Source organism: Terrapene carolina, unplaced genomic scaffold, assembly GCF_002925995.2.
Source record: "Terrapene carolina triunguis isolate 2854851 unplaced genomic scaffold, T_m_triunguis-2.0 Scaffold227, whole genome shotgun sequence".
Classification (NCBI taxonomy): domain Eukaryota; kingdom Metazoa; phylum Chordata; order Testudines; family Emydidae; genus Terrapene; species Terrapene triunguis.
This window is the reverse complement of record NW_020664578.1, coordinates 742,239-752,035: the sequence shown is the minus strand read 5'-3', so window position 1 is coordinate 752,035 and position 9,797 is coordinate 742,239. Positions and strand designations below refer to the sequence as shown.

At 56.8% G+C, this 9,797-nt stretch overlaps 2 protein-coding genes across 3 annotated transcripts in view; both read right to left on the bottom strand.

Annotated features, from left to right (window-relative positions):
* Window positions 1–9,350, bottom strand: part of LOC112105549 (rho guanine nucleotide exchange factor 11) — a 25,445-nt gene extending 16,095 nt beyond the window's left edge. The window contains exons 1-9 of one of the 2 annotated variants that reach the window (XM_026656259.2): window positions 9,254–9,350; window positions 8,567–8,609; window positions 6,987–7,083; window positions 6,746–6,868; window positions 6,111–6,134; window positions 5,530–5,674; window positions 4,123–4,219; window positions 2,647–2,676; window positions 54–180 (exon numbers count right to left, since the gene is read on the bottom strand). In XM_026656259.2, the coding sequence (XP_026512044.1) occupies window positions 54–180; window positions 2,647–2,676; window positions 4,123–4,219; window positions 5,530–5,674; window positions 6,111–6,134; window positions 6,746–6,868; window positions 6,987–7,083; window positions 8,567–8,609; window positions 9,254–9,319 (752 nt within the window). In that variant the 5' untranslated portion in view covers window positions 9,320–9,350. Of the gene's footprint in view, window positions 1–53; window positions 425–2,646; window positions 2,677–4,122; window positions 4,220–5,529; window positions 5,675–6,110; window positions 6,135–6,745; window positions 6,869–6,986; window positions 7,084–8,566; window positions 8,610–9,253 lie in introns of those variants that run through there. The other variant, XM_026656260.2, reaches the window with a different exon arrangement.
* Window positions 9,351–9,534: 184 nt separating this feature from the next.
* The window catches only part of LOC113407584 (rho guanine nucleotide exchange factor 11-like), a 48,839-nt gene continuing 48,576 nt past the window's right edge, over window positions 9,535–9,797 (bottom strand). Inside the window, exon 13 of the mRNA XM_026656232.2 lies at window positions 9,535–9,540. Within this exon, the coding sequence (XP_026512017.1) occupies window positions 9,535–9,540 (6 nt within the window). The remainder of the gene's footprint in view (window positions 9,541–9,797) is intronic.

The window sequence follows — 9,797 nt, the reverse complement described above, 5'->3', positions numbered from 1 at the left end:
GGGAGCTAGAACCCATCTCATTAATCTAGAACCCCACCCCCCAGCAGCCCTACCTGTCCGAGTCCAGCAGCTCTTCAGGGAAGCTGCCGGTGGAGAGGCGCTGCGTGCCAGGCTCCTGGGACTCGCAATGCTGGTTGTTTTCAAAGTGCTGGATGATGTTCCTCACGTTGCCGGGTTTGACTGGTAGGACGGGGGAGTCAGGGACAGGAGGACAGACATGAGACATAGGTATTGATGGCTAAATCGTTAACCTGCAGCCCATTACGTAGCCCCCCAGAGGCTAAATACATCCTAGCAGTGGTGAGCCCGACCCCAGCAGTTTGACCCTCTTGGGTCTGGCTGGTCTCGTATGGGTTGGAGATGGCTGGTGTGGGGGGGGCGCTTTTGGGGTTCTGGGAGGCAGGGCAGCTCCCGTCTCTAGTTGGAGCCCATACTCCCTGGCCTTCCCCCCTCCCTGCTGCCACCAGCCCCCAGCTACCACCCCCTGCCTCTGTGCAGACGGCGTATGAAAAACCGCCAGCTGGAGGCACTCGACAGCGGGGTCCAAAATCAGTGCAGCCCCGTGATGCGTAGTGGCTACAAAGCTGCAGTACACCCGGGCGGCCTGGCGCTAAACCAGTTATGGGGAGTTTTCAGGACACCCCTGGTTCGGGAGGGTCCCCCAAAAGACTCATCCTTCTCCCAACGTTCGACTGCGGTTCCCTGCAGAACCAGCCCACTCAGCGGCCAGGCTGCAGATTAAATCACACAGCAGGAGGAAGGCCGAGCAGCTCATCTACACAGGAAACCTGCACCGATTTAGTCCACCTAGTGCAAATCGGTGTGTGGACGCTCTTATTTCGGTTTAGCTTCAGCTTGTTCCCATCTGAATTAAGAGCATCCACCCAGCCTCTCACACCGGGGCGTCTCCTCCAGGCCAGGTTGTCGCCTGGGGATGGCTACTCCTGCAGGGGCTTGCACGGGAGAACAGATCTACGACCTAGAGAACTACGATCTAGTGGGAGGTGCGCGGCGTATGATATCAGGCCAGGCGGGAGCATGGGGTGGGCTCCCCCGAAGGCCTGGAGGTGTCTTAGGCACCCACTTCTCTCCACATTGCTCCTGATGTTATCCATTGCAGATTCTGTTCGCCCCCCTCCCCGGCTTAAAAGGTTCTCCAGAGTCCAGTCCCAGGGGGAGGGATAGCTCAGTGGTTTGAGCATTGGCCTACTAAACCCAGGGTTGTGAGTTCAATCCTTGAGGGGGCCACTTAGGGATCTGGGGCAAAATCAGTACTTGGTCCTGCTAGAGAAGGCAGGGGGCTGGACTCAATGACCTTTCAAGGTCCATTCCAGTTCTAGGAGATGGGATATCTCCATTTATTTATTAATGTGCAAACGTTAACAGCCTTGTTATCCAACAGAGAGAGCGCTTCTTCCCTCAGCCAACCTGCTGCCTCCCTCTAGGAATGCAGGGGGCATTTCTACGGCACTCATGTCCTAGGGCATCTGGACACTTAGCTAGACCGGTGCCTTCCACCCCAAAAGACCCCATCCCACTACACAAGCGTTGGCCTGAATCTTCCCTGCACCACGGCCCCTTTGCATGGCCGTGGCAGTGAAAAGGGGCCTCGAAGTGGAGATAAGTGAGTTACGCCCACTGCTTGGGCAGCAGAGAAAAGGCTTACATGGGCCGCGTGGGACTGAGATTTCAGGCCCTAAGATGAAACTGAGCCCTACACAGTGGCCTGTTTTGAGTGGGACCGTCCGCCCAGGGAGCATTTCAGCGTACGTTTCTCTCGCAGTGTGTAACAGTCGTGGAGTCACGCCGCACAGCGGCGCAGGGCAGGAAAGGAAGGAGAACGACCTGTCTACTGGAAAGCGCAGGGAGAGTTTAAGATCTAACTGGCCCAACTGGAATTTGGCCACGGCACGGTGTGAAAAAACCTCTCTGCGATTGCTCACGTCTTGCATGCAGCTGGGCCTCTTCCGCAAGCATAGCGCACCCTAACGCTGGGACAGGGTCTCGAGATCGGTACTAGGTCGGGAAGTGCGCCCCCTACTGGATCAGCCACCCCACTCCCTGCAGCACAGCGCCCCCTAGCATGAGCCTGGGGCACATGAAGCAGCACTGTCTCTGAAAGGAGAGCGCCGACTAGGTACCACTGTCCATTAAATTCCTGAACGGACAAGAGGAAAAGGAGAAGAGGGCAGAAAACTGAACAGCCTCAAAGGCACAGGAAAACAAATCACCCAGGAGCGAAGGAAACAAAGGCCTTAGAGCAGAAGGATTTTGACGTACGAACGAACCAGCTCCCAGAGAAGTCAAGGGAAAGACTCCCATCACCACCTTTCGATCAGGAGATCTCAAAGAACTTTAGAAAACAGGTCAGTACATTAACACCCCATTTGCCTAATGGGGAAACTGAGGCACAGAGAGGGGGCGTGACTTGCCCCAGGTCCCCCGATATGCCAGTGGCAAAACTGGAACTAGAAACCAGGTCTTTTGAGTCCCAGTCCACTAAGCCTCCCCTCCCCAGCCCTGCCCAAGCGCCCGCCCGCCCCTGATGCCACAGCGCAATGAGGTGGGAGACCTTTGGGGAAAGCCCCGCTTAAAAAAATTAAACAAAGCTGAACACAAAAGAAAAGAAAAGAAAAGGCCTTTTACCTTCCACAGGGGACAAGGGGACATGAAATGCTGAAAGGAAAAAACAATGAGATGTCAAATCAATCCTGCATTTCAACAACGAAGGAGGTTAGAAGGGCGTGTGAGCAGCACCGTGAGAACTCAAAGGAGGAAATGGAAAGCGAAGGCAGTGAAGAGACACACAAACACCTCTCCCGGGCTCCCCGAGGGGAACACACACACACACACACACACACACACACACACACACACACACACGGCTCTGACGGTATGGACAGTGCTAGATCTGTGTGCATGGTGCTTGTTACACGCACGCTCAGAACTGCAGATGCAGCCTGTGGAAGAAGTTTTTAGGACGGTCTCAGCCCAGCCTCCTTTTTTGCAGGAGCAATTTTGCACCCCCCACAAACCACATCAGCTTTCTAGGCAACCCACCCTCTGCCGCACCCCCCTTCCCATATAACTACTGGCCAAAATCGAACCACGTCCAATGGGATTTTCAAACGCACCCAGCGCCAGGCGATTTCTGCTCCCCTTGGAAGCCCCCCCTGACTCCCCCTGGGGTAGCTCCCTTTTGAAAAACCCCACCCGTGGGTGCTCAGCAGTTTGAAGGGACGGGTTTTCAGCGGCCGACACACGTGGGTGAGCGTGTGATTTCCGTAGGGGTTGCTTCGACGCGCGGAAACGGCACCCCCAAGCACAGGCAGGCGCGTGCGAGATGTAATTAGAGCGTTGTGGATTGTCTACCCCAGGAGCAATCCCTAACTCCACACTGTGCAGGCCCTGTCAGTGCGGAACAGCTGTTACTAAACAGCTCCGTGGTGGATAAGCCCTTAGACCTTATCCACGCTTCCAAGCTTTGCCGCAAGAGCTGCACCGACACAGATCGTAGCGAGACGAGCGCGGCTTGCGCCGGAACAGCTTAGACTGGTTCTCCAAGCAAAATAAGCTACGGGGGCAAAAGCACGTTTATGCTCGTATAACCACAGCTACAAAACTGTAAGCGTCAACCAGGCCTGAGAGTGAAAAGGGGAGAGAGCTCCCGCGAGAATCCCTGCTGGGATGCAGCGGAGAGGGGGAAAAGGGTTGAAGGCAGGCGGAGAGACTCTTCAGGCATCACCTACATCGGGATTGGATGCAAATTCCGAGCGGAAGAAAGATTTACACTAGTGAAGTGCAGTCTAGTTGGACAGCAGCGTAAGTTGCCCTGGTGCATGTCACGTCTAGGCCAGAGGTTGACACTCGTGCGGCTGCGCCCCGGCTCAAGTCCCGGCACGGACAATGCCTTACACTTCCCAAAATGTTGATTCTCACACAGCCAGCCAGAGGAGATGACTGCCCATTGGCTACTCCATCGTATGTGGGAGTGGCGCCCCCTACAGGCAGGCTGCTGGCTCTGGCACTTCGCCCAAGAGTCTCAAAGAACCCAGCTCCCCATCGGGCATCTCCTGCAGTACTTGTGACCCACAGCGCCCCCCAGCACGACCCAATACTCACTACTCTGGGAGGAGCTTTTGGGCTTCCCGATGTATTTCAGGATGGGATTGCGTTTCTTATCCTCCATCGCGTCTTTGTCCTTCTTCGTGCTGCTGCTCTGCTGAGACACACGACAAGAGTTGGAAAAACAGTCTTGGCAAGGGAGGCATGTTAACTCCCAGGGCAACATGAGCTAAAGCAGGAGCAGCAGCAGTAGCTGCATTTAATTTGCAAGGAAGGAAACTGAGGCAGGGTGGGCCGGTGGTTAGGGGCCAGGGCTGGGAGACGGGGTTCTAATCCCCACTGACTCGCCATGGGGTCCTGAACCAGTCACTCTGGGCTAGAGTTCTCCTCACATCTGTGCAATGAGGGTCAATGACACTGGCCCACCTTTGTCCAGGGTACCGTACTTGGTACCTTTCCGCTACATGTCTACCAGGATGCTGCACCCTGCAGCTACTCCAAACTTTCCAGGAGCAGCATGGACAGAACTCTGAGCCGCCTGCTCTGAAAGTCCAAGCCTCTATTACTGGAGCGAATGGAGAATCTCCATTAGTTGTTAGAAGTATAGGGCCTATGACACAGTGGAACAGTTCCGATTCCAACCAGGAGGGGGCAGCCATATATAAACAAACCAGCCAGTTTATTACAGTACAACACAAGTCACTTTGTTTATACCGATGGGCACACAATCCTGTGTGTCTAAATTCACCAGCAACACATCCCTCAGCCTTGTCTTCACCCTCCAGTTAGATAGAGCAAGCAGCTGCCGGTCACATTGAGTTTGTGTGAGGCGCTTTCGTTAGTTCCCACTGGTCTGGCGTCAGCCTGACTTTGCACAGGGTCTGCTACACAAACCACCCCCACTCCCATCCCAGAGTGAAACAGCCAGCACCAGGATCAAACGGCGGGAGGGAGAGAGACGGGGGAAAGGGCGTGGGGGGGAAGGTGATGGAGGTGAAGAGATACTGGGAGGCTGCTCCGGGCAGCAGAGGAGGTGGCTCTTGCACCAACACAGATTGTGCAAAGGGACAGAGCAGAAGGCACGGCGGGGAGGAGGCCAGGAGACACAAGGGGCCCGATTTTCCCTCACCCAGGGGCTCTGTGCTGTCGTGTACCCCGGCACAAAGTGCCGCCAGATCAGAAAAGGCCACATGTTGTGCCCGCCTTGCCCAGGTGCAAGCGACGAGGCGTCCTGCCCAAGGGCCGTGGCTGGAGGGGAATTCTGAGCTGGCTCCTCAATGAACAGGGAGCTTCTGGAGTTCACCTCCCCAGGGATGGGGATTAGGCGCTCACTCGCATTTCTGCAGGGGAGCTGGGGCTCGGGGAGGCCGCGGAGACAAGAACTGCGCTAGGCCAGGCCTGAGGAGCTGACGGCACTGGGAAGAATCCGGTCAGAAAAGGGAACGCGGCCAATGCCCCACTCACCTTCTTGGCCTTGGGGAAAAAGGGCAGCCACTTGTCCTTGTCTGGGAAGGCCTGGGACTTCTCGCTGGTGCTGGCCGGCCGGGCCTCCCGCATCCGGATTCCCGTGTGGCTCATGTAGGTGCTGAGGGCAAAGGCCATGGGGGAGCTGGAAGAGAGGAAAACACAGACACGCTGCAGATCATCCAGGACACAACACCAGCACTGGTGTGTCGGGAGACTGGCCTCGTTCGGCCACCGCAGGGATAACTGGCCGGAAAAGAGCCAGTTTCTTCTCCTAGCTGTGACCGCCGGGGCCTGTCCAGGCCTTCTGCGATAGCAGGGGGCCGTCCTGCGGGACACTACAACCCAGACAGACGCTACCCAGCTGCTTCCCCACGGGCCGCTCATCCAGCCGATGACAAGTTTGCCCTGCCCTGGCGTTGGGAGGGGAAAGAGCGATCTAGCAATGAGAGGACCCCCTCCCCAAGCATTGCCCCGCGCCCCCTCCCTGAGCTCTCCAGAACCCCACCCCCACGGCCACATCTGTATGGCACCATCACATCTGGATGCACACGACTGCTGGGCGCCAGGCAGACACTCACCTCCTGTCCTCTTCGTATTTCGACCTAGAGCGGGGAAAGAGGGAAGGGGTGTGAGAAACCAGGCCACCTCCGTAAGACACCATTTAATCTGCCTGATCCGAGCCCAGGAGCCCGAGGGACGATGTCTCAGACCTAGCCCTTCACGGCCCCGACTCAAACCAGCCGCATTAAAGGCACGGGACCGGATCCTCTGCCGGTGTAAATCGGCAGAGCTCCTTTGACTGCAATGGGGATATAGGGTCAATACTACTCCAACCAGCACTGGCAAGAGGGGACAGGACAGGGTGTAAGAGAGCAGGCCCCCCCCAACCCCACGCCTGCTGCTTCCACCTGCCCCCGCATGCCAGGAGCCCATTCCTTCCTTCAACCTCCCACCCACCCACCCACATACTCAGAGCCTGCTCCTTCCACCGGCCCCCCCACCACTACAGAGTCCTAACTGGACTTCAGTGGTAAAGCCATAGTGCCCGGAAGGTCGCAGGAGCGGCCCTGGGATCCACGCGCCAGGCTGAGCTGGGTTCCGCTCCCACCGGTCGCACCCCGCTGCCGATCTCTGCTGGTGTCAGCGAGCCCAGACCCAGGCTCGGGCTGGATCACACGCCGGACGGGGACCAGCCTCGCCGCTTGGCACTCACAGTATGTCGCCCAGCTGAGCAAGCTGCTTCTCAGCCACCTGGCGCTCCTTCTGGGGATCGCCGTCCAGATCCAGCAGGTCGTTTTCTCCATACAGGCTTCCCAGGCCCATGGTGCGCTTCGTCCTGCGGACAGACAGAGGGCCACAGATCAGCCCCACGAGCCTGAGTGGCGCAGGCAATCACCCCATCGAAGAGCTGCCCGAGACGAGGCCATGGAGCAGAGGCAGTGCGAGGGCCTTACCTGTAGTCCTGGATCTGCTCCTGGATCTCGGGCATCGCTGCGTCCTGAGCCTCGGAGAAGGCGCTTCGGACGTCCTCCCCGTTCCGCAGGCGAGACTCTGGAGCCGCAGATGGGAGACGAGGAAAGAAGCTCGTTACCAGCTGCGCTCGGCTGGGGGGCGGGCGGGGGCGCATGGATGGCCCAGGGCACCAGCAGCGTCAGGTGTTGACACGGCATGTTTCAGCCGAGGATCCCGCCATGCCTCCCAATCGGGCAGCTGCTTTTCAGGGGTGTACACCCCAGCAGCAACGTCGGGTGCTCAGCACCCCCGCTAGCAGCCTCGAACTTAAGGCCTCGTCTACCCTGGGACTCTCCCACCCGGATTCCTGCCGGCAGGGTGGCTGCACCACTGCCACCCCGAATGCTGCCGGGGGAGCCCCATTGTACCCCGCGATTAGCAACAGCACAGCTCGCCAGGGTTCCAAGCAGGAGAAAGCCACCCTGGTGCAAAACGCAACTCTGCCCGTTTGCACTGGGGCAGATATCCTGGGTGCTGGAGTTGGGGGCAAATCCAGGCCTGAGCCTCCCAACTCCGCCTGCAGGGCAGGTATGGTAAGACAGACAGGCAGCATGGCCCGGCGGAAAGGGACCTGGGAATCCTGGCTTCTCTTGCCAGCTCTGCCACTGGCCTGCTGGGTCACCTTGGGCAAGTCACTGCCTTGCTCTGTGCCTCAGTTTCCCCTCCCGCCCTCTGTCTAATTCAATGTTAAGCTCTTCGGGGCAGGGACTCTCTCTCCCTTTGGTCGTGCACAGTGGGGCCCGTTAGGCGCAGCCGTGAGTCTCATTAATGGTAACGTCCTCAGGCCTCTGTAACTGAGGCTCATGCAAGGGAAGCGACTTCCCCAAGCGAGGCACGAAAAGAACCCAGGAGTCCTGACTCCAACTCGAACCACATGACGCCGTTTCCTCCCTAACGCAGGGCAATACGAAGGGGGGAGTGAGGTCTCTCCTACGCAGACAGACCTTCTCCAGGGAAGTTCAGAGGATGTAGAGTTCTGCACTCTAATAAAAGAGAATCTTTGATTTAAAGCAAAGCCACTGGTGCAGTGGGTCTTAACCTGGGGTGCACTCACCCCCTGGGGGTGCGAGCTGCCCTTTCTGGGGGTGCGAGACAGGGCCAGATTTTTTTAGAAGGTAAATCATCGAAAACACAAATTAAGCACAGGCACGTAAGTACAACTACTTTGTTTCATCACACCTATGTATTTATTAACATTATACGTTTTTTAACGATTACTGGAACCTACAAACAAAAAAGATATCTAAGTTTAAAGAACTGACCGACTTCGACGATTTCCGATGCGGGGTGCGAGAACCTATTCTGAGCCCCAAAGGGGTGCAGGCCACAGTCAAGGTTAAGAACCACTGCACAGTGGGACCAGCAACAGCCAGTGGTCCCTGATGCTGAGACCTAGAGCTGCTGAAAACACTGTACTGCTTCAGCGACTACCCCTAACGGCATAGGCATGGCCTCAGAGTACACACGCACACACACGCAGACGTGCACACGCACACGCACGCACACGTGCACACGCACTTACCTATGTCAGCTAGCAACTGCTCAGACACCTTTATTCTCAGAGGCTAGGAGGGAAAAAAAGATGCAATTACGTCTCCATTAATTATTATTCTAGGGGCACCAGGTCAGAGGATAAACACTGTGGGAGTGCTAGTAACGCCGGCATGCGCTTTGCACAGCAGCTTCTGTATTTAACAGACCAGAGCTCAGACTTTCACCCCAATTGAAACACCTGATTAAATCTTAACCGCTTGGCACTCAACTAACGAGTCCCTATTAAGCAGTATATTTGCTACCACTGTGCCTATTAAGCAACGAGGGGGGAAAAATCGCTTCTCTCGGAGAAGGCCACAGCTAAAACCACCCATCCCAATTAAAGCAGGCTGCCGGGCCTCGTCTATATTGGCTTTTCCTCCAGCAGCATAGCTACACTGGTGGCAAACACCGGCGCAGACACTGTTTACAACAATGCAACACAGTTTGCACCAGCGCAGTTTACAGTGCAAAGCACATCTGCTCTGGAGTTTGCCTCAGTGCAGCTACGCTGATGGCTAAAAACCCAGGGGACCCAAGGCCTTGGTTAAAAGTTTTCCACGTTGGGAGGCTGAATACATGGACCGTTAGACTGCGAAGCCACACTTTGCCGGCCTTCCCCTGCGGGAAGAAAGCCCCACACCCGCTGGCAATGCTGCCAAGCTCCCGCACTCACCGCGTTCTTCTCCAAGAAGATGTTCCAGATCTCCTTCCCCAACACCCGGGAATCCTTGGAGTTCATTTGCTGGCAAACCTCTGCGCACAAATAGAAGAGCTGGAAGGACGGGAGGAGAGAGAAGAAAAAGAACGAGAGATGAAGAAGGAAGGAGAAACGCTTAAAGCAGCAGCAGCAGCGAATCCCGCCAGGCCACAGGACAGACTGTAGCGGGTCTACAGGGGTAGATTGTGCCCTGTGCTGGGGGAGGAATCGGAGCCCTGGGATGGCATTTCCACCTCTCACGCCTGCGTGAGTCCATTGGCTTCAACAGTGCGCGACAGCAGGGGTCAGGCCCAGCACTGCCTAAGCCCCACCTAGGGCCTTCGGGGCTCCCAGGCAGGGCTGAGGGCAAGTAGCCACAGGAGGAAATAACCCGCACTTCATGGGCCCAGTCAGCAAACAACATGGAGCCCAGAAAAAGGAGCGGGCCGGGTAAGAAATGTGCTGCCCTCTTGGATCCAGGGAAGAGGGAGAGGATAGGACCTGGACCGAAGCCGGTTGC